At 42.0% G+C, this 25,470-nt stretch overlaps 1 protein-coding gene across 1 annotated transcript in view; it reads left to right on the top strand.

Annotated features, from left to right (window-relative positions):
• Nucleotides 1–25,470, top strand: part of khdrbs2 (KH domain containing, RNA binding, signal transduction associated 2) — a 158,572-nt gene that overhangs the window by 16,863 nt on the left and 116,239 nt on the right. The window contains exon 2 of the mRNA XM_061228444.1: nt 14,717–14,844. Within this exon, the coding sequence (XP_061084428.1) occupies nt 14,717–14,844 (128 nt within the window). The remainder of the gene's footprint in view (nt 1–14,716; nt 14,845–25,470) is intronic.

The raw sequence follows: 25,470 nt of genomic DNA, 5'->3' as shown, positions 1-25,470 counted from the left end.
TATCCTCCGCTCAAATCCTGGCAGGGGGCCTATCTTCCTCGCTTTTGAGATTTTTTTAGAAATGCGCGTCCCAGGTCATTTAGCAGAGAATAGGAATGCGGCCGGGTGCTAGCTCGGTGGTGTCGGGGAAGATGTGAAACATCTTGAAAGAGCCTGAGGTGAATGTTCGGCAGGCCCGCGCCTCACCGGTGTCACGTCCCCCAGCTGCCCCTTCCTGTCAGAAATATTTTGCTACGGCTCTGGCTGTATTGCAGCCTTCATTGATTTGCTGAGTTTAGGTCAACAAAAGACAAGTCTTTTCACTGCAAGACCAGCGCAGGAAGGCAGCAGCGTTATTAAAGAGCCTCTGGTTCGCTGATTTCCAGGGGTGGAAAAACACATATGGTGAATATTCGGGTGGGATGTTAGACCGACGTCCTGACTCACCGTGATCGTTAAAGATCCCACGATGCTCTTTTCAAAGTGTGGGGGGTTCTTTGGCTTTGTACACAACCTGGCTTTCTCGACCTGCCACCTAATCATCCCCTGATTTAATCGGCTAAAAACCTCCCCCTCTCCACCTCAGCTGGTGTGTGGTGAGTGTTCTGCCACAAAATGGCAGCCGTTGCATCACCCAGGTGGGTGCTGCATATTGGTTGTGGTTGAGGCGAGTTTCGTCTCATCACTGTAAAGCGTTTTAAGTGTGCAAAACGTGCTATATAAATGCAAATAAATAAAAAAAGAGATCATGTACCATCACGGTGGCCCTGTGTCTTTTCAGCAGTTACTGCTGTAACTTTTTTGGGGGGATTTTTTCAAATAGTGAAATGTAAAACCCCAACACCAGTCCTCTGTATATTCTAGCTGCCGGCACATATAAGAAACAGCATCTGTATGAAGGTGGGCTACAGGAGCTGTAATAACAGGCTGAGGGTATCAGAGACACCCTGCAGCAGTTCCCTGTGGGCTAGCCTCCACTGCTCCTAAAGGAGAACACAGGACCACAGTGCAAGTTCTGGCCAGAAATAAATGTATAAATTCTGCAATAAAAAAGCCAGAGCTCCCATATAATGGAAATGCCATTATATAAAAGGTTTAGTTCATGTTCACTCATATTGTACCTTTGTTAATGAATCCCAGTAGACTGACAGAAAAAGCAGTAATTTCCATGTCTGTATCTGCAGTATCTAGCACATTAGTGGTGCTTGAGGCAAACTACTCCTCATCACTGTAAAGCCGTTATTGTCCGCATTGTATCTTTTGGCAGAGAGGTAGAGAATTTGTATGAAGAGTTTCTTTCTAAAAATCAACAATAAAGTTGGCCATGGTCCCATGTTGAAGGCAACACTGAATATGTCTGCTCGCTCTTATCATATATTAAATTAAAAGATACATTAAATGAATCCTATACATATTCATGCATGCTTGCGTAACTGCACTCGAACGATGTTCACAGTTTGTACGCAGTGTTATTAAATTAGAAAAGCCGCGATGAGTTCCTTATGTTCGCAGAGCGGCGGAGTTGAAATCCTCTTTGAATATAAAACTCCAGTGTCTGTACAGTAGCATACTTGAAAAGCCGGTTTAACCCAACCTGATACTCTAACCCCGTGTCTTGCGTTTGATTCTTCCACAGCATAGTCTTAAGCGAACCGCTCATTGAATCTTGTTTCTGTGTTGACCTTGCTGTGGTACAGAGTGAGAATAAGATACAAGATACATCTCTGCCTGCTATCCACCTTTCTGATGTTGATGGGATGTCATAGTTCTGTGCATGGTTCTATGTACACCGGTTCCTTTGACACAGTGAATCTATAAGAAAATAATGCGTGAAAATATAAGAGCGCAAATCTAAATAATCACCAGAAAGTGAACATCAGTACCACGTCTAATTTAATTTATACTTCCATTTGCTTTATTGTCAGCTACATGAAAGGCTTTTTTCTCTCAGCAGTGGGAGATAAAAAGAGGCTTGAACAAGTAATTTCCATATATTGAAGGTAGACTGTCATTGAATCACAATAAATACATGCATTCTCATGCATATGCTTTTTCATAAAACATGTTCTTCATATCTTTACAAAAGATGGGAAAAACCCGATATTAAGATGTAAAAGAGGGAAAAGCAAACCAGCACAGTGTTCAGAAATTGTGCAGTGAGATTGTGAGCTGCTCCTGAAAATGAGTGGGCAGGGAAGACAGTCCAATTCAGACTACAACTCCAAAGAAGGAGAATAGTTTTCAAAAGACTATACCAAGGCTATAATTTTATCCAAAAAAAAAGGGATAATCGCTTTTTAAATGCTTGAAATGTTGCATCTCCAGTTGGTTTCACCCTATGTTCCAGACCTTAGGAAGCTAATTACCTGACTGAACAAAATTACTCAGTTTTACACCCATTGCAGTGCTGTAAATAACTTTGGTCTTGTAGCGGTACTTGGAATCGTCTGTGCATTTTGACTCACAGGTGTTCCACCTACACACGGTTCTCCAAGTGCACCTGGCCTAGCAGCACCTGCAGCTAAAGCACTTCACACTCACTCGCCTATGGAGGTTTTATTCCTTAACATCCACAAAGAACTGCTGGGCAATCTAGTATCACTCTCATGCATCTCTAGTATCTTCATCTAGCACATTAATGTTGCACTAGTGTCTTCATCCCGACTTTGTAGCTCTTCAACATGTCTCTTGCAGTCATCCCTCATTTCCAGTTACGGCATAATTTTACTGATTTAGTCTATGCTGACCTAGATTAGATGTTCATGGCTATGGATAACTGATATTTTATGGGAATTGTACCTTATTTGTACCCTGTGTTCTGTAGTTGTTCCAATGACTGTTATGCGTGTATTGTTCATCGCTTGGGATAAAAGCGTCTGCCAAAGAAATGTAAGGCAATATAAGCTAGTGCAGTTAGCACCAGTAACATCAATATCTGTGCCCCAACATTCACTGCAAAGAAATAGTCACTGGTTAAATCAAACTGTGCTCATTATAAAAAGTAATTTGGAGAAATTAAACAAAAACAAAATGTTGGTATTCTTGGAATCATTGCTATCCTACCAAAAATTAATAAATTATGATCTTATTTAGAATACTCTTGCGTAACCAGATGAGGAACATTTGTTGTTTGCCTGATTTTCTGTTAAATGTTGCGATTTAATGTGACATGATTTAATGCTGCTTTCTTGGCTAGATCTCTGTGATTTCTAATTGCATCGAGACTAACCTAGATAAATAAAACTTTCATAAAAAAAATCTATAAAACAAGATGTTATATCTGATTGTAAATGCAGTGCTGGTTTCAGTTTAAATCAATCAGCACATCTACAATAGACATTCATTCATTCATGTCTATTAACTGTGACCCGACTGTTTTTTAATTAGCTTTTCATCATTCCAAGGATATGCTAAGAGCAGATGAGTTGTACCTTTTTTCAGTGGAAATAAGGTATCAGATAATTGCACTTGGATGCTTCCAGCAATTGTCAAATCATTGCATCACCATCCAGTATGATAAAATTACAAATGTAATAAAGTCTTGTCATTTTCTCCTGATGCAAGAGTCATCTGGATGTTTTCGGGCAAATAGCTGTCTCTTTTTCCCAGCGTTTTATATTGAATATATGAATTTTGAAAGTGTGTCTCATTTGCGAGACTGATTAATAATGTAACCAGCAGCTGAATTATGCAGTGGTAAGGTTCCTGCCTTCCAAAATGTTTTGACTACTTTGTAAAAAGTAAAAAAAATAAATAGAAAAAAGTATTTTTCCTCCTGAAAGCTATGAAAGTTCTATATTATAAAAACAGACATTTGCCCTGTCTGCTTTTCATTTTCTTCAGATAAAAGACAGACCGTGTTTCATGAAGCAGCCGTAATATTTTTAATGGGGACAAAGAAGATGGAAAATCCTGAATCTTGGGCTCACAGCAGTGAAAATGGACACAAAAAGTAATGTGTTCAGTGGGAGGGTGAAGCCAACAATGAAAGATGATGGATTCGCAGAAAAAGACATTTACCCCAAGAAAATGAACGTAGATACTATGAACCTGTAAAACGTACCCAGATAAATAAGTAATGATTGTGAAATCGAACGCTAGCTATGTAACTGATGAGTCAAACAATTAAACAGGTCAGGTTGGTGATTTTTTTCTTTGTCAGAACATCATCCACAGTATTACAACATCTCCAGACCAGGACAGCGGAAGACACTGGATAGAAACTAGTTGTTGAAGTACCAACTACTTTGCGATGAACAGACTCAATGTACTTGCACCAATCAATGTCTAATAACGTAGTGCATGACAATGGTACTGAATTCAATAATATGGATCCATTTTCATTTTGGGAATTATCCTTGTATAGAAAATGTATAACCACCCCCTATACCCTCCGAATAACAACTAAATAAAATACATATTATTATTGTTATTATTATCACATATACAGTAAATAATAACACTTCTTCTAATTCCAGAAAAATGTGCACTGCCCCAAATAAGTGCAGTCCCTTAGTGGACACCTTTATATTAAAGACCTGATAAAGAGATTTGCTTTGGAGAGCATGTTACCAATTGTAAAACACAGAGTCCAAAAAAAACCAGGCAGAGATCAAAACAGAAAAATCAGAAAACAGCAATACCAGACAGAAGGCATGGGGTAGAGGAGGATAGAACCAGGGTAGGGAACACAAGGGCAGAACTTGGAAACAGGAAGAGACAAACTAGCAATGAGAAACTGAAACGGACAGGTTTAAATACACAACTAACAAGCACAAAATGAGTAACAGGTGGAATGAATGACAGGGGACGGGAAGGACGTACATATAAGGAGTGGGAGGCGGAGACACAAAATAGAGCACAGGTGAAACAAATGAATGAAGGTGAATGAAACAGAAAAGTGACTACAGTAAGCACAGAGGGTAAAAATAAACCAAAACACTAAGGACTTAGACAAAAAAAAAATGGAGAACAGAAAAACTGATGGCAAAAGGGCACAGACGTGACACATTTCATGTTGTTCAGAATGTTTTAAAATCATCAGTGTGCCGTGAATCAAGTCAATATGAATGTAATCTGACTATCATAAGTATGCAGTCAATCAGGTGATTATTAATGTACAGTACTGTGACTATCACCAGTGTGCAGTCAATCAGGTGAATATCAATGTACATTACTTTGACTATTTTTATTTTATTGATTTTTCTGGTTCCTCAGAATGTGCACACTGCCAAGTGACTGCGTTCATGGTTATGATTTTTAATTAATCCTTCATGGTATAATTAGTCACACACCTGTGCTGCGCTTAAATCATTTTCAATCTTAGCCTGAAATCTATAATTATTTCTGAGATTGTTACTTGAGCATAAGTGTTGATCACTGGTCACATGCATCTTAAATGTGCAACCCCTACCCTTACACATGTCTTTATCTATTTTTAAACATATTCCCATAAGGTTTTTCTCCCTTGCTGGCATCGAGTATAAAAGGTGTTGCGGAAATCTGTCATGGTCTCTTTCAGAGTGCTATGCAAATCCAGTCCTTGAGCTATGTGCATATCCTCCTAATTAAATCCGGGATTATTTGTTTGCTACAGTAGAATATGTATATTCACTAAATTTCCATTTCACAACGAGGCCACAAGTCCTAAAATTAATACAATCAGACAGATAGCCAGGCAATGTCACATGCAAATATTAACATACTATAGCAATGTATTATTAATATTAGTATTAGCAGTAGTAGTATAATTAGAGGTAGCAGTACCAGTAGAATTAGAAGTAGTAGTAGTAGTAGCAGTAACAGTAGCAGCAGCAGCAGTAGCAGCAGTAGTAGTAGTAGTTGTAGTAGAAGTAGAAGTAGAAGTAGCAGTAGTAGTAGTAGTAGTAGTAGCAGCAGCAGCAGTTAACTATTTTTTTGGGTTTTTTTTTTAAATCGTATGAACTACATAAAATACTACTTTTACATGATGCTAAGCCTCTCTATTTCCGGTTTGTCCTCTGATTTCAAAAGCTGCCAAAATTTAGCAACGAGCATGTCCGGGCCCAACCCGTGCGCAGCTGTGCTCGGTTGACCACAGCCCAATCCCCGGAGAGGGATCGTTTCCACAGCGAGAGTGAGAACATACGAGAGCGATCATTTCTGCAGAGAGAGAGACAGAGAGAACATATGCACTCAGCAGAAGCCGGGATTAAGGGGTCAGAGAAAATGAGAGGTGGGGAGGGAGGGGGGGTTATGGTCCCAGACTGGAGGCTGTTGTGGCAGGAATGAGGAACTCAGTGATTTAGGGAAGGCTGCTGACCAGTTCACTGTTCCCTCTCCAAACTCTCTGCTGCAGAAACTAATAAAGACTTTTTTAGGACACCCTTTTTCAGAACACCCTTTGCTGCCCTGTTCCTCAAATCCATGGGATCTGCTGGTTTTCCACCCTCCCTTTGCCTGGGACCAGTCTGGCCATTCAGTGGCACTAATTACTCTGGTTAATTACCTCAGAGGAAATAAAACCAGGGTGGGATTTGAGGATCGCTGCTTTACTGGATTCTTCACTTTCTATGAATCTGAATGACATGGACTAAAGACACAGTCCGTGGCGGTTAATACACACAACCATTTTCTCTGGAAGCACACCAGTGGTGTACGTAAGAAAGCTGTATTCCACCATAGAGACATTATTTAACTACATCTGAGGTTTTGCAACAGAGATTTTTTTCTGCATTTTTAGATTGCACTAAATACAAACCCAGGGAAAGGATCTGCTTAGACACAACAATCAAATATATAATTCAGCCATGCGCAACAAAACTATCAATTGCTCTGTAAGCATCTGGCAGTATGTGACACATTCAAACAGTATGACAACAACAAACAATCCCACGACATTGAGAAAAGGTATATAAGGACACGCTAACAGGGAAACCAGGTTGCGCGGCGCGATGTTAACTCTTTCAATGGTGTGAATCGGAGGGTGGGATTCCTCACTCATCTCTCACATCAGAGTTTAAACTCCTAGCGGCATTCCATACTGTCACAGGTCAGCTAACTCAGCCTGTAGCGTAGCGGTTAAGGTGCATGACTGGGACTGGGTCAGTGGTTCGATCCCCGGTGTAGCCATAATAAGATCCGCACAGCCGTTGGGCCCTTAAGCAAGGCCCTTAACCCTGCATTGCTCCAGGGGAGGATTGCCTCCTGCTTAGTCTAATCAACTGTACGTCGCTCTGGATAAGAGTGTCTGCCAAATGCCATTAATGTAATGTAACTCCAGATTTTACCCAAGCCTCCAAAATCCTGCTCAAGTGCAAACAGACCTGGGTCAAATGCATAATTGTTTTGGATTCAGATACTTTTCTGTGCTTGATTGATCTTGCCTGGTGCAATTGAGCCAACCAAGAGGACGAGAAGGAAGGATTTTCACTTTTTGAGTGGATATTATCTGTTCCAAAACACCAGACAAGCTCAGTAAAGGATATAAAAGTATTTGAATCCAAAACAGTTATGCATTTAACCCAGGCATGACTGCAAATGTGCAACCATTCTTTATTCAAGTACAGTTGGTGATATTAATATTAATATCAATTCATGCGTACAGGAACATCGACAGACAGAGACATTTATACACTCCATTAAATGTAACATTTCCTTTCCAAGAGTCATATGCCGTACATGTAATTATACACATTTCAGTCTCTCAGCCATATTCAAAAGTAGATTAAATTGTAGTAGTCAGGTTAAATTGGAAGGCCAAACTGTATTCATGGGCTCAATCTCATCACAATAAAAGCCCAACCTTTTCCGGAGAATTCCTTGCTCCGAGGCACATTTCACCAGCTGCCACTTCCCTTCAGTCACATCGTGGCGTCGGAGGAAGGCGTTCACGCAGAGCGGCCCCAGGTCCAGTCATTCAGAGGAGCCACTTTCGCTCAGTAGCAGGAAAACAATCCCAGCAAGATTGCGAAAAGCAGCCCTTCTTCCTCAGCGACGGAGCGCCCAATTCCACAGCACCCTGGAGAATGTGATACCAGCCTTGAAAAAGTTCTGCCAAACAGTTTCAATCTCGCGCCGGTGTAAAACTCTGAAGCAATTATTTGGCGAGGTAGCAATTCTATATATATTTAAGGTCAGGCCGCAAACCCACCCCCCAGTACCTTCCCGCCAGACAAATATTGGAAAAAACATGTAGCTGTCACACAGTAGAAAGAAGACCTCTTTGTGCGCTCTAAAAATGGGTCTAAAAAGATTTTTTTGGGGGGGAAAAGTGGAACGTAAATGTCAGACGGCACAGCACACTCTCGAAATACCGCATCAGGAAGAAACAGAGGCGACAGTTTTTACACTTAAATTGGACAGGTAAAGGCATTTTTTACCATCACTGGAGACCCCCCGCCTCGCTGCAACAGTCCCACAAGCCAACAGCGTCCACTGTGGGAGGCACCTTTTGTACTAGCGTGCTTTTGAGCTCGGTATGAGTGGCTTTGTGCGTGTGCAGTGGAGAGGGGTACGCACTGCGCGGAGTGTCCCAGCCCAAACTCCCGAGCCCTCGTACCGCTGCCGCAGACAAAGCCCTCCTGTCGCGTGTGACAGAACGCCGCTGCGTCCGTCTCCGTGAACCTCAGCAGCGGGTTACCAAGGCGCTGGCATTCTCGTTCATCATCGCTGGAATTATGTTTGCCAAAAAAAAAACAAAGACAAAACCCGTTTCAGAATTCAAATATAGCTCAGCCCTTTGTGTTATTTTATACAATCTTTTTTCATACTTATGAAGTGTGTGACCATTTTGAAAAGCGATTCAGCGTTCGGTTGGTCACAACTACAGTAGCAGATGGGTCCTCATATTTGCATTCTACCATAAGTGATAACAGGACTATAATTAAATACAAGTGGACCGAATATATAAACAGATATGTTGGCATAATGCTTAATTGTATTCCTGTCTAACACAGTTCAGTAAAATAGGAAATATGAATCATGCTACAGAAATGCTATCACAGAACTGTAATTACTGTATGACAATGATAATTCTGAACTTTATAATATTAAAATTGTTTTAACCACACCACACCTTTCCTGCATTAACCTGCAACCATTAAGCGCAACCTACCATGCTGTGCTTATCTGACAATAAATAATTGGTATGCATTTGCAAATGGCATGAAGAGCAACACTCACCCACACCCACTGCTGTCAGCATTAGCATTTCCATTTCCACTGCGTTCAGACAGGGGTGTCAGGCATCTCATTTTTTGGGGGGGCCCACACAAAAATCTGAGTACAACCCACTCCCCCAGACACACTTGGAACAAGCCAATAGCTATACCCTACCAAATTCTGCATTGGTTCAGCCCCATTTTTTGAGAAAATGATTTGTGCATGCTGCAATTATATTTTTTTCATGCAAACATGCCGCCTCAGTTTGAATAGGCATGACGCCAGTGTGTTCAGTTCACAAGAGCAGAACCATGCATTTGTTAGAACAGGCCATTTAGAACATTGTTCTTTCCATCCATTCCCTTCAAACTAGGAAGCAGAGAGAGACCTAGCTCAGGAAGCAACAGCGTTGTCTGACAGTCAGAAAGTTGGTTTGATCCCTCGCCATGGCGTGTCAAAGTGTCCCTGAGCAAGACACCAAACCCACAATTCCTCCCGACGAGCTGATTGGTACCTTACATCGCAGCCTATCCCTGTTGGTGTGTGAGTGTGTGTGTGTGTGTGTGTGTGTGTGTGTTTGTGAATGGGTAAATGAGAGAATGAGTGAATGGGTAAATTGTAAAGCGCTTTGGATAAAATTGCTATTTAAATGCAGTTTATTTACCATTTACTCACTTCAAGAACAGTAAACTTGCAAGGGAATATTTAAAGATGGCCTCTTTTTGATTTTATGGATTTAATTGTCCAATCTATTTGATTATAGTTAGATTTCACATTTCAGTTACACATTTAATGTAATTTCGAAGACTTGATTCAATTAACTGAACTCAATTAAGCTCCGCTGAGTGCCATAGCTTAATTATTTTTGAACATTTCTTACTTTTCAACACTGTTTTTGTTATTATTAATCTCTTTATTTTTAAATGGTTGTCAGTGAGTTTTGTCTCAATGTTGCCAGCTGTGAGAATCATGTGAAACTGCAGCATTCTCAGCTGACTTTCTGAAAGCAAAGCTAAAATATGCACTGTAACCTCATTTGTCAAAATTGATTTTTTTAAAGCTTCACATCTACAAAATGAGCAGGAATGTGAGAGACAGCCCAAAGTTGGGGAGGTGTAATTGAAATGAGATATACTGCAGGAAGTTTCTTTCTCTGACTCAGCAGAAATTATAGGATGGCAGTATAATGCACTGCTAAATCTACATTTTATTTTCACACTCATATGCATTATATTCTTAAATTATTACTTGCTCTTTTTATTACTATATTGTTTATGTGACATAAACTGACAAACCAGGCATTTGTCAATTGACTTGGCTGGGTGCATCCAGCTTCTAATTTTCATATTTTAATTCCAATGTGAAATATACACTCAGTGAGTACTTTATTAGGTACTTATTTTTTAGATTAGTCTTCTGCTGATGTAACCTATTCACTTAGAGGTTTGATGCATTGTGTGTTCAGAGATGCTCTTCTGCATATCACTGTTGTATGCTGTGGTTATTTGCATTACTTACACCTTGCTGTTAGCTTCAATGAGTCTTGCCATTCTCCTCTGACGTCTCTCATTAACAACACATTTTTACCAACAGAAGTGCTGCTCACTGGATGTTTTTAGTTTTTCGCACTATTCTCTGCAAACTCTAGAGACTGCTGTGTGTGAAAATCCCAGGAGATCAGCAGTTCCTGAGATACTCAAACTACTCAGACTGTGGAATGATTGTTGGTGCCAGACAAAGTCACTTAGATAAAATTTCTTCTCCATTCTGACACTTGGTCTGAGAAACAGCTGAACCTCTTGACCAGTTGCTGCCACATGATTGGCTGATTAAATATTTGCATTAACAAGCTGGTGTACAAGTCTACCTAATAAAGTGATCACTGAGTGTATATGGGTTAGTAGGTGCAGAAGGTCATTATCTGTTCACAACTTTGACCGACAATATGAATACAAAAACGCTCCAGATCCAGTATAACACCCTTTCAATCCAGTGATAACATTACAGGCCCAAGATAACAGGAACACGGAGTAGTCATCATGTTCAAACTCATCTTAGATTTACAGTTGCACATTCTTCTTGAGCCGGACCTTTCTGGAAGTGAAAGCGACCCAGCAGGCCAGTAGAGAACCAACCCCAAAGCACTGCAGGCAGACTACAGTTCAAGGGTCCCAAAACAAACACGGTGGGGCCACAAATTCACACTTTGCACACTTGCTTGCACACTTTGCAAAATGGCTGCAGCTAAATAAATAAATAATGTTATTTTTATCCCAGCAACACAGTTTCGGATATTGGTCACATTAAATGTAATGGCTTGAAAAACCTAATGTGCACAGTAACTCTGGCAAATGGGCTTTCAATGCATGGATGCAATATTCTTTACGCAGCCTACTTAGATAATGACCACTATCACGGTAATCATCACGATAACCTTAGCAAACAAAATGGGGTTCTTTGGAAAATCTAAATGATTACTGCATTTCAGGGGACTCCAGAGAGCTGAAGATTTCCACAGAGCAAATCCACATAACTGCCATGACTGGTTTCAGCTGGAAATCTAGGTCTCATTTGCAAGGGACAAGCAAAACACTAACTCACACACACACACACACACACACACACACACACACGCAATCTCTCTCACACACAGATGCACATAGCAGACACATATAATCTCTTTCACACACACACACATATGCACACAATGTCTCCCTCTCCCTCTCTCCTTCTACCTCTCTCTCCCTCTCTCACACACACGCACACGCAATCTCTTTCTCTCACACACACAAAATCTCTCACACACACATACACAATCTCACTCTCTCTCTATCTCTCACACACACACAATCTCTCTCTCCCTCTCTCACACACACACGCACACAATGCCTCTCACTCTCTCACACATACACACACACACACACACACATACAATCTCTCTCAAACACACACACACATGCACACAATATCGCTCTCTCTCACACACATACACATACACAATCTCTCTCACACACACACATGCACACAATGTCGCTCTCTCTCTCTCTCTCTCTCTCTCTCACACACACACACATACACACACACAATCTCTCTTACACACACACACACAGCACACTTCGGTCAGGCACTGCTGTTAGAATTTGTCACGGCCGGACACATTTTATTCCTGCTCCTGCCTGGTACGCGTTGAGGGGAGCTGTGTGATTTTCTACAAATACGGACTGCAGAGAGGGCTTCATTAGAAGTGAAAGATTACAGGTTCCTCGCTGCTGAGCTCCTCGTGTGTACCTCTCTCACTCCCTCTATCTCTCTCCCTCTCTCTTACTCTCCCTCGGTCCCTCTCTACCCATGCTCCCTCTGTTCCCTCTCGTGTATTGTTCTACGAGACTGCAGTGGGGTCATAATTCTTAATTCTTCCCGGCATTAATTTTCCGGTGACAGCGGAATTCCCCCAGGACCCTGGCAGGACAGTTTTATTCCCAGACCCCTTAATGTTTTGTGGCTGTATGGTTTTGATTCAATTCTCCCATGTGCTATAAAATTTGTCAAGCAAAGAAAATATCAGTGTTCCGGAATACACAGAGGGCAGCGGAGATAACGAAGCTCAACGCTTCATTTCGCCAAAACAGCTCCTTGCTTCGCCTGGATTAGTCAAAAACACTACACAGATGTTGAGAGAATATATCGATCCGCTCCCTGAAATGGCTTTTCGAGGTAAATACATGCGAGGCATCGGCCGTTGTTTTAAGGTGTAAAACATAGCCCAGGAGCAGGGACAGTGGGGCGATCTATAATGGAGGACCCGCAGCATATAGCATATGGAGGTTTCATTTCACATCTGCCAGGGAGGGTCTCTGCATAATTAAGATTCAGATCCACCCCTGTGTGGGCAGAGGGAGCAAAGCATCGTGCCACTGTTCAGTGTGTAAAATAATATCAAGCCATTTGGCCTGCAAAACACCCCAACCAAGGGCCAAGCCACCGTCAGTAGTGTTCCCAGTGGCAGCAAAGTAATCTCCTGAATGAGAGTAATTTAAAACCATTTTCATATAAAGCCCGATTTATACTTTGTTGCACACCCTTGCGACAAGTGTCATAGGACAAAAACTATGTATTTTCTACTGACAAAAGTGTTGTATGTTATGTCGTGAAAACACAGTCATATTTTGTCACGCAGTGTTAATTGGACAGCCAGATGGAACGATGAAAGCCATTGTCACGGGTAGGCTATGCCCGGATCTTCATTGGCTTAAAAAATGTAAACGCCAGCTGTTTGGTACCTTGTCACCACAGAGACAACAGAACCGGCATCGCAGGCCTTTGCCGTACAGTACAGTATAAATGCTAAATGTTGTGCGACACTTTTGTTTTCGTCATAAGTCTCAGACGACAAAGTATAAATCTGCCTTTTTCGCTGTTTGGAACACAAGCCCATTTCATCGCTTAGGACACGTGTTTAAAATGGCTGACTAGGGGAGAGATGCAACACACATGTACAGTAGTTAATTTAGTGAAATTGATCGACAGTTCCTGAACACAGTGACTGATGGTAACCCAAGCTCTGCTTCTCGGTGGACTGAAAGACCTTTTGTTGACATGGCACTTTTTTCACCCCACTCAAATGTACAGTCGTAGCTTGAAACCAGGATAAGTTATAGAATTGATTGATATTATGAATTCATGAATGTAGATCAATAAACAAGCAGGTTTTTCGGTGCAAAGTACCAGCACATGACTGCAGAAGTGAAATAAGTGGGAGAGGATGTGTTGTGGCGCAGCTCAAATCTGTATGCAAGAGGCCATTTAATTGAAAGGCGCCGAATTCTGCATGTTGTTGCCTTTGGGAATATGCATTTGCATTAAAGAAAAAAACAGTCCATCAGATTAAATAGGGCAGCAGCATAATGGGAATGGGAAATAAAAGGTACCCATTCCTGCAGAGTTTGGGGTTTGGGGGGGGGGGGGGGGGGGGGTGGTCATGGGGGTCAGAATCCCTGGAGGTACGGGTGGTCTCACCTTTCCAGCCACTTGTGCTAGCGTGTGCAGCAGCTACACACTGCCCTCTGAAATCCGCAGGGTGCGTCCCGATACTCGAAAAACGCATCCCCCTTTCGCTCACTCGGCCGCTCCCCCCATACTTCCAAACAGGAGATGAGTACAGGAAAGGGGGATGCGTTTTTTGGAGTGTTGGGACACCCCCACACACACCCAATTCCATTTTCATTATGCAATTTTGTTTAGATACTTTGGGGGAAATTGGTGATTTCTTCCCCCTAAGGTATTGATTTGGGGTGGATACCGAGGCACCAAAGCAGGTTTCATTTGATCCAACACTAATCAGGAGGCACCTACATACACCCGTTGATTGCACACCCTTCTCCTTTCCACGCACATTCAACTGATAACACTTCTCCCAAGAAACATCGCTGTTGAGAATATTTCGAACACTGCTTCAAACATTCAGGTGAAGCAATATTTCTTTCCTTACCTTTGCCTGCTTTCTTGCGTGTCCTCTGTATGTACCTAGCCTTCACCCGTTGTGATCGGTTCTGAAGGCACACGTCTAACACAGGCCTCCCCATTGGCTCTCTCGCAGAGATCGAGAAGTACGGAGGCGAGGACCTGAGGAAGGATGGAGACGTGCAGAAATATTTGGACGTCATCAGCAACAAGAACATCAAGCTGTGTGAGAGAGTCCTAATCCCTGTGCAGCAGTATCCCAAGGTAAAAGCCACCTCCTTCACCTCAACCTCCTCATCTCCACCGGCTCTCATTATTCAGTCATATAAGCAGTGGCATTTAACTCTCTCCGGTGGGTAAACATTTCCCTGACCTTTAATTATTCTACATTTATATCTTTATTTTTGTCCCTGCCATATGGACTGATGGGCTCAGCTATCCTTCTGAACTATGAGAGAAACCAATCTGTGGAATTATGCTGCGGTACTAGGAAAATAAGGAATTGCTGTGATTACAATGTAATGAACAATTATGAATGTTCTATGTTTGGATAGAACATAGTTTGGATAGTTCCTGTTTGAAAATGTGTGCTTTATTGTACACAAATATACACTCAGTAAGCATTTCTATTTTTTTTACTTATGCTGCTGTAGCCTATCCAGAGGTTTGACGCGTTGTGTGCTCAGAGATGCTCCTCTGCATACCACTATTGTAATGCGTGGTTATTTGCATTAGTGCTTAGATGCATGCTTTTATGCATTTAGTTGCTAACACATTATCGGCTGATTAAATATTTGGTTTAATAAGCTGGTGTACACTGAGTGTACAGTGACGTGATGTTTATACACACACATATTCCATATGAAATATTCAAGAATTCTATAACATCGGTTATATAAACACTTTATTACAATACCCATAACTCAAACAAGCCAGCATTCAGTTAATGCTGAGTCATACTGTATATGCAAACTGTATTCATAATTTTCCTCTTATTCTGAAATAAATCCACACCTGTAAATTGGACTGGAACATTATGCCAGAATTGGCTCTCTAGCTAGCAGTCATATCAAACTTAAAGAGCTTTTCTGAAGAAGTGTGACTTTGGTCCATCAGTAGACAGACACAAATGTTCTAGATTTAAAAGAAAAAAACTGAAACAAGAAAAAACATTCTGGGAAGGTATTAAGAAGAACTACCCTTTGCAATACTACATTTGGAAAAGTGAGGGGGAAAAAGGATTTTCGCACAATCCTTTCCAAGACTATTTGTGGGATACAGTACTTTGATGGCCATGTATATAAAAATAGACATTGTATTTCATGGTGCATGTGAACAGTTTAATATAACACAGTGATCAGGATGAAGGCCATAATCCAGAATACTGTGTGTATGGAAACAGATATTGGCAGTTAAGACAATACTGTTCAAAGTATAAAAGGAAAATGAAATTGAAACACATACTGTTATAAGCATAACATCCGATCAGTTTGTAATGCAACTACCACTGCAATAAACAATGGAGAAGTCATTTTAAAATAAATGCCAATTGTATCAATAAGCTGGGCAGGCAAAAAATAAATCCAATTTAAAAAATCTCACTGACTGGATATGATGATCATTACAAACAATTTCTCTCATTCCATTGTCATGTTTGAGAGCTTTGTGTTCTGGCAACGCCAGCGCAACTGCTCCTTCCTCCAATAAACTTTCCAACACAACAGAAAAATAACACTGTACATTCAATCATTTTTCCCTGCAGTTAAAGAGAAAGTAATTTCAGCAGCCAACGCTTTCAATTCAGCATCCTGTTATTGTCACTTACAAGTGTACCGATACTGTCTGTAGAGTCTTGTAGTGCACTAATACTTTCTTTAGGTTCTCTTGCCTCTGCTGCGGTGTGCAGCAGCTGAAAAACAGTGTTTTTCTCAAGGCAAAGATCAAAGCTAGTCTTAGAAGTTGCCATTCATTTCAACACTGTGATCCCATATACATGAGCAAATTCTTTTAATCAACCGACAGCAATATGGTACTTCAGAGAGAAGTGGGGGGAGGTGGAGTGGGAGATAACTAACAATAGCATGTTGCTCTGCTTTGCTGTTCTTGCACTCAGATGGTTGTTGGATCTACTTATTCCAGTGCTATAATTCTATAGCTAATTAGAGGCTGTCCCTTTGTGATTTATCGATTCCCTTCTAAAGATCAAAACACTGTATAAGTCCATTGCAAGATTTGGTATTACTTTACAATAAGGTTACATGAATTGGCATTCACTAATGTACAGTACTTGTTAACCAGGTAACTACTGAGAAATTAATCTGTAGCTGTGTCAATGTGTACACCAATAATTTATGTTAACTACATTAGTTCATGTCAATTGATACTGCAATGAAAAAAACAGTTGGTGTATTTGTTAATGGCTATCCTATGGTTTGTTAATGTATAGATATTCATGGAAATGATACGTTAGTTGGTAAATACATGATTTAATATTGAAAGATATTTGTTAATGATATCATTCATTAATGATTAACACCTAGTTTAGTTAATGCTTAAATACCCTTATTGTAAAGTATGACCCAAGATCGCATATCAGAATCAACAGCAAAGGTGAGGGCACAAATGATTAATTAAGTGAATAAAGTGCCAAGCTGAAAAGGAGGCTGGGGCCTGATTTTGTTGTTTACTTCCATGCTGTGCATTAAAATAACCCAAAAACAGCTGCTAGGTAGTGCATCCTCCTAAAATAACGTTCCAGGTTGTGGATGCGGCCCCACACTGACCGTGCCAATGCTAACTTCTGCCAGCTGCCCAGCAGGGCTGCGTATAATCAGCTGTGGCATCATTGAGGGAGGGCGGGTAGGTTTGGGCTTCTGGCTGCTTGGGCAGGCCTGGGGAGGGGCAGTGCAGTGCAGTGCCTGGTGTGCGCTCTTCTAAAGCAGCGACCACAGAGCTCAGCGAGCACACTGCACCCAGAAAAAACACCACAGCTGGTGTAACACACCCTGGAGGAGAGAGTGTGTGTGTGTGTGTGTGTGTGTGTGTGTAAGACAGACTGCGTGTGTGATGGAGAGAGAGAGTATGTGTGATGGAGAGTGTGTGGAGTGTGTATCTGATGGAGACTGTGTGTGTGTGTGTGTGTGTGTGTGTGTGATGGAGAGAGTGTGTGTGGGAGTGTGTGTGTTTGATGGAGTGAGAGTGTGTGATGGAGAGAGTGTGTCAGTGAAGTCCTGGATGACACCGACCAATTACAACAAAAAAAGAAAGATGTTCATCGTTTTAATTTTTCTTTTTAAATAAAAGGCTATATTGAGTGTATTGTACCACCCAATCTGTTCAAATGTCTAATTGCCCATTTAAACTGCAATTTGCCCATTCAACATATTGCTCAGCAGCACAATTAGCCAGTGACCGATGAAAACTGAAAGCATCTTAGTAAGCACTGGGTATAAAGTCGGCTTAACGTATCATCCATACTTAACGGGGACCTGTGGCCTCTTCAGACATCCATCCCACCAAAAGGCTACAGAGCAGGGATCATCAAATCCAGCCCTGGTTTTCCTTTCCCCTGGTTAATTAACTGACCAAATAGTTCCACATATTGGCAAAATAACAAATTATACGTATAATTATAAGTAGCTGAACAAATAGTGCTACTGATTGGCCAGACGGTCTTCACACCTGACTTCCCCGGCAAAGTGAGGGTGGAAACCCAGGAGCTCTCAGCCGTGTAGGACCGAGATTTGATGATCCCTGCAACAGAGAGCAGCTTGCCAGGATGGAGGAGATACGAGCATACTGAGTATAAGCGGCTGCTCGATTTTTCTGTTGCAAACTGGCCAACCTTGCAGTTCACATCAGGACACTGGTGAGTTCCCGACACACCACCTTTGCGTGACAGTAGCCAAAGGCACTTAGGGCGAAACTGTCAGAGCCCATCCAGAAACACCTGCTTGTTTTGTTAAAGGAAACGCGGGAACCATTCTCATCCGACCTAGCGTGGCATCCAATGAGAGAGCTGGCGGCAGGCTGAGCGTATCCCGTAAACAATCCCAGAGGCCGCTGGGAAGCCAAGGAGCCCGGGGCAAAAAAAATGTAGAGACAAACATTTGTTCTTTTCATAGCAACAGGTAGAGAAGTGGCAGGGTGGCAGGGAGGGAACAGAATGCCGTGAGCATGCGACAGGTCCCTGAAACTACACTCTGGTTCCAGAAGGAACCTTGCGATTCCATAGAAGAGCCCCATCTAGTTCAAGAGTTGTTAGTCAGGCAAATGTTTTTTTTTCTGGGAACTTTCACACCTATGATAGTGGGTTCCATAAATAGTTAAAAGGGGTTCCTCTATGGCAAGAAACCCTATGATTTCATAGAAGAACCTTATCTAATTCAAGGATTGTTTGACAGGCAAAATAGCTCTTTGTCTTGGAGCTTTTACACTTCACATGTGCGATCGAGGGTTCCATAAATAATTTATATTCTATGACAGGGATGAGCAACTTGCCATCTTCAAGGGCCAAGAACTGTTGGTTTCAACCCTCCCTTTACCTGGGAGTCAGGTGTGAAGACAGCCTGGCCAATTGGTAGCGCTAATTACCCGGGAGGAAAAAACCAGGACTGGTTTTGGGTTCAAGGGCCAGAGTTGATGATTCCTGCTCTATGGAGACAAGCCAGAGATTGTACTACAGCTGAGTAGCTGCATGATCCCCCAATCAGCCTCTGTCAGGTTCAAGTAATGTTGGTCACCGATCAAAGTTTTCTGCATCGTCACTGGCCATCGGTGTTACCTGTGAGGCCAGAGTTTATGACAACCTTTCGCATTGGTTTCTGTGCAACATACGAGAAAGGCTTTTGAACGCCAATATGACTGCATGCTCTTGTGTCACCTCATTTAGAAAACATTGATTTTACATGGCATTGCAGGTCTTGTTGAATTGGAATTACAGGCCTGATACCAGGCTTAAAAAGATACAGTAAGTAGATCAATACCTCCCAGGACAGTCTGTTGGAGAGGGACACAGTCCTCGACCGTCCAAGGGTATCAGGACTGTGCTGATGCGATTTATTGATTGATTGACTGGTCTTTAAGGGAAAGAGAATTAATTAGCTGAATCAATCATTACACAGTAAACAAAGTGACAATAGAATTTGGTCGGCAATACAATAACACAGTGCGGTAGCCAAGGAGATAATATTGCTGAGAAACCAGTGAGACAGCAAAAAGCCGCAGCCAATGCAGAGTTACAATAATCAACAAGATAACTGAACAGAGAAAGTGAACAGACGACAGTCAGCTGTCTATGAAATCCAAGAGTTGTGCCATTCTCGACGAACAATGCATTACCATTTCTGAAAGTTTTGATAAATAAATAAGTAAATACCAGCAAACAAACAAATAAATAAATATTGTGCGCATGTGTTTGTGCATGCAGTCATAGGCGGCAGGCAATTCACCGTTTTATTCCTTAGACTGGCCCTGAGAGAAGAGAAGTTTGCACATCCCTGTCTCTAAGCTGCTCCAGGCACACTGTGCACACATAATGAGTTATAGCAGCAATCTAGCTTTGCATGGCCCTAGGGTGTCTGAGTGCTGGAGAAAGTCTTTGTATGTGAGAATATCCTCAAAAATGTACTGAACAGCTCCTCAGAGCACTTCCCTCAGGGTTACTGCAGGAACACCCAGTACACAGAGAGTGGGAGTGTGTGTGTGTGTGTGTGTGTGTGGGTGGGGGGGGCACTGCTTTCTGACCAGCTGCTGAAATGAAACCACCCACTCAACCCTCTTTATTTCCTGTGTAAATTTGTTCATTACCAGTACTGTGCCATTGAACCCCTCGTATATCACCAAAACTTATACCATAATACCTACTGCCCCTCATACTACATATTGTGCCTACATGTCTATCCGATTGTACATTTATCTGGCTAATGCTGCTCAACTTCTCATATCTAACAGACATGCACGCACCCACATTTTATATATGCTGTATAATAGAGCTTAACAATTTACTCACGTAGTAATCAAATGATAATTTCAAGCAGAACTAATTCCATGTAGTAATCAGTTAATTGACCATTGTCGAATCTCTCAATGTATAAATGGATTTCAGGAGGGCGGTAGCCATTACAGGCTAATTATTGCTGTTTTTTTTTTCTTAAATTAGTTTCAGCCGAAAATCAGCTAATTCAGCTCAAAGTGCTCGTTATCGCCATATATTCAAATGAAGCAGAATGAGGCTGGTTGGAGAGAGGGACAACACTGGAAACCTATCCTTTATTTGCTTGTTGCTGTATTGTGGATAAAGGCCCACCATGCTACACCTATGACATCTAAGGGCCAGCTGTCTTCAAATGTCAGCCATGTCTGTTGTGTCTGCGTATGTCAGTTCAACTGTCAAGACTTTCCAGATGAGCGAACTTCGAAATAGAGGAAGAGGTGCTTCCCCTCACAATAACTCAAAAGCATGTGGCAGAAAGGTTCCCTTAATGCCTGACCCGGGGACACGGAACAAAGCCGGACCGAGAGAGAGCTGCAAATGGTGCCCAGGGAGACAGAAATGCCAGAGTCTTTCTAAGTTTCTCACTTTTATTTTTTATCCAGGTTCTATCTGTATTCACAGGGGAGCTGCATCTAATGCAATAAAAAAAAGTAGTGTCCATATTTGCAAGCTAATATATTTTTTATTGGCCCCGTTCGTGTGTCCGCAGAGCTCAGAAGAAACGAGAGAGGAACACTTGATAAACGAGCGACCGTTGCTGTATCCGCGGAAACGGAGCACTTTGCTTTACTGCCGCCAATGTAGTCTTAGCTATCAGACTTTTTCGGGTCTTGTTCTAAACTCACGGAGTTTGTGAAAATTAAACCAACAGACTTTTCTGCATTTTTGTTTCCCAGTTCAGGGACTTGTCTTTCCTTAGCCTATGTGTCCAAACACAAACTTGGGAGTCGTTCTATCAGACGGCTGTTGCAGCAGCTGGGCACCATGTAGGATAGTACACCCTACTGTAAAATCCAACTATGCCAGCTCAATTTTCATGCTGGCGAAACTGGTCCATTGGTATATGAGCTGCTCAACCAACTAGTGCTGGCAGCTTGCTTGAGAAAACCTAGTCTGGTCTGAACTGGTCAACCAGCTACCAGTTGTTTCAAAACATAGCTTGAGCTGTTTTTTTTTCCCAGCAGGGCGGTACATCAAAGGGGTTGAAACAACCACCTCCATCCCTGCCACACCTGGCAGGAATCTTTGAGAAGCGAAAGTTAACATGGATATGATTTGATTGTATAGCCTTGCCAAGGAAATTACTCAAGCTAGATTCTGAAACAGCTGGTAGCTGGTCGACCAGTTCAGACCAGCTCCCAGCTCGACATGGTTTGATCAGCTTAAGCTATGTTTTGAAACTGAAACCAGCTACCAGCACTAGCTGGTTGACCAGCTGATACCCAGCTAGAACAGCTTATGACCAGCTTGGCCAGCTCAAAGGATTTTACAGCAGGGAGTACGTCAAAGGCGTTCAGTGGCCTCCGTCCCTACCACACCCAATATGACTCATACCCAGCAGTGATCTCTGGGAAGCGAAAGCTAAGAGGAATATTTTGTGTTCTTGTCATCCCTTTACCCTGGGAAGGCAAGCTGAAGTGTGGCTCATCTGTATGTGGTGCAGGGTGTGTGTTTCCCCACACTGGAAAGCGATGTACACGGCCAGCGCGGGTGCAGCTCGATATGTTTAATTACTTCACAGCCGACCTCCGTAATGAGGGGAAGCACATTTTATGGGGCGACATCATGAATGTCCTGCCATTGCTGTAACTCAACCAGCTGCCAGACGTGCCGGGTTAATGCAGAAAAATGCACACCTTCCAAACTATGAAACAGGAATGTGGCCAATAAAATATTTTCTTTATTAAACAGAAGCCCCTTATTAGTATTAGCAATAATAATAAGAACAGCAGTAGTAGTATGAGTTGTAGAAGTTGGAGCAGCAGTAGTAGCAGTAGCAGCAGTAGCAATAGCAGCAGTAGAAGTAGCAGTAGTAGCAGTCATAGTAGTAGCAGTAGAAGTAGCAGTTGCAGTAGTAGTAGTATTAGCTGTATTAGTAGCAGCAGTGATAGCAGCATCAGCAGTAGGGGTAGCAGTAGAATAACTTGTTACAGTAGGAGGAGTTGCATTATGATTCTGTTCTTTTGCTGTCAAGTGCTACCTGACAGCGAAGAGTGATGCTATCACGTTGGGATCATGGGATGTAGGTGGGAGGAGCATGGGATGTAGGTGGGAGAGGGTGAGACCCTGCGGTTTCTCTGAGATAAGTGGAACCGCAAGACAGCAGCAGGAGTAGAAGTGGTGGGGGTGTGGGGAGGTGGGTGTGGGGGTGCCACCAAGCTTTATAGCTGGACCAGTCTATCGCGCCAAGAGGCTGGACGCAGTTCAATTTTCTGCAGTATAATTCAGGGAACTGGGAGAATAAAAGCATATTACAAATCACATTTTCAGTATTTTACAATAAAAACTTGAGGCATAGAAAGAGTGGTATTACAGTAAAATTTTACAATTAAAATTGAAACATATTTCAATTTGTCTTCCTTATCATCGGTTAAATCCTTATAATTAAAATTGTCATTCCTTGAGAGTTCTTTGCATGTAATGAATAGAAAGTTTTGCCTATTTAAGTTGAAATTTGGATTGTCAGGAACCAACTTGGCCATCGTATATGACGTCTTCAAATATGAGAATGTATGTGAAAACTTCTCAAAACAACTTTGGCTTGAATCTCCAGCCTGTGTTTCCCAGAAGGTAGCGCTCAAACTCCACCCCTGACCACCTGAATGCAGAGACTGGTTTATGGACGGCTAGCCTGAGCAATATGAGTTGAGGTAGAGGACAAGCTTTTCGATTTTGACAAAGAAATACAACCTTACAGTTTTGAATCAGAATTTACAGAGGACGAATTGCGTGAGCGAGAGAGACAGACAGCGGAGGACAAAGCAGCCAAAGCTAACCAAGAGGATTAATTGGAAGAAGTATCCACAGCCAAGGGTTCCAGGAGGGAAACTAAGCGACGAGTAAGTAAATATCTAGCAAACAAGCTGTATCAAAACATTGGTTGTGGATACTTCAATGAATCCTCTATGTTAGGTTCGGCTGCCTTGTCCTCTGATCTCGGTCTCTCTCAATCACACAATTCTTCCTCTGTAAATTCCAATTGAAAAATTGTAAGGTTGTATTTCTTCGTCAAAATCGAAAAGCTTGTCCTCTAACTTGGCAAAGTCAGAGTTGTCCGTCATATTGCTCAGGCTATTTTAATGCTAATGCGACCAGAGGAGTGTTACATGATTGTTTGCATGGGTGGCCATCCATAAACCAGTCTCTACATTCAAGGGTAGAGTTTGAGTGCCTGTTAGCTTCTGGAAAACACAGGCTGGAGATTCAAGCCCAACTGTGTTTGTTTTGAAAAATTCCGCCCCATATTTAGGCAAAGAACTGACTACACTGGCTACACTGACAGTGATCTTAAAAATGCCTACATACATAATTTAAGCATTTAATCCAAATAAGGTCAACTGAAATAAGCATGACAGTGCTCCTTTAATTGATCTGTTAAAGCCGTTAATTACACAGTTAACTCACCTCAACTGGTATCTTGGGTCTGAATTGGTTGCTGATATTAAAGCTAAAACAAAAACCGGCCACATCCTGCAGCTCTCCAAGACCAGGAGTACCACTGACCTATACCCTGATTAGGCCATTCATTCAAAATAAATAATTTAATGTAATTGAAAGCTGCCAAGAAAATGATTGGCTTCTGTATTGCACAAACAATACTGTGATTGCTGTGTGGAAATATATATTTTATTTACCTTGAGATTTTACGCGAGCTCTTGCATGCGTAGTCTATTCACAGGCAATGCACATATTCATTTTCATCCATTCCTTTGAGAGAAACTATCTATAGACAGCAGAACTAATGGTGACATGGGGCGAGGGGTACCTTCATTACCTTTTAGGAATAAAACCTCTCTCTACCCTTGGAATGATAAGGAACCGACCCCCCACTGCAGAGACACACACTACCTTGGTTGAGTGACGGATGTTTGAGATTTTTGGTCAGATTCAGTGATTTGTGTTGAGGGGTTACCGTAGCTCAGAGCTTCTGCAACTCCACGGCCGCTCCCAAAAAGAACAGACTACGCCCTGGAATAATCTGGGACTTGCCCTAGTGATGAAAAGGCAGTGCTGGTGCTGTGACTCACCTTTGCAACAAGGTAACCTTCTTTCCACTTCATTACTCACCGTGGAAGATTCATCGCAGGCCTGAGGTGAAGGCTCTCAGTGAGAGATATAAACCAGAACTCCTTCACGAGGAGGATGAACCAGAGTCGCCTTGGCGTGAGCATGAAACTCAAAGAAACGGCCTTGTCGTGTGGTCAGACAAAGGACAACAACTCCCACAATGCACCAGCAGGACCTTCAACCCAGCCTTTAGCCACAAATCCAGTATAACAACATCAGATCAAGGAGAATACACCGTAAATATAATTGTGTCAGTGTGTTGAAGAGCAGATGATCTAAGATGGAAACATGACTGAACCGAGCATCTGCAATGTGTGGCAAAGCAATCATGTGAACAAGAGAACTAAACAAACAATGGCCTTGATGCTTTACATCAACCTTATAAAACTAATGTTCCCACCTCTGTGTGCATGAACCATCTTGAGGATTGCTGCAGAAATGTAGCAAGAATGAACTTCCTGTTCAATAGTCACTTGAGGCATAACAGAATATTATGGGACATCTAGTGAATAGATACCCAAAGAGCTGACCTCAGAAGGAAAATAATGTGCGTTTGCGATCATTTTTAAAAAATGGACTAAAGAATTGCAGGACTATGTTACAATATA

This window comes from Conger conger, chromosome 18, assembly GCF_963514075.1.
Source record: "Conger conger chromosome 18, fConCon1.1, whole genome shotgun sequence".
NCBI classification, from domain to species: Eukaryota; Metazoa; Chordata; class Actinopteri; order Anguilliformes; family Congridae; genus Conger; species Conger conger.
Note: the sequence above shows the minus strand (reverse complement) of the source record. Positions and strands in the feature narration are given on the sequence as shown.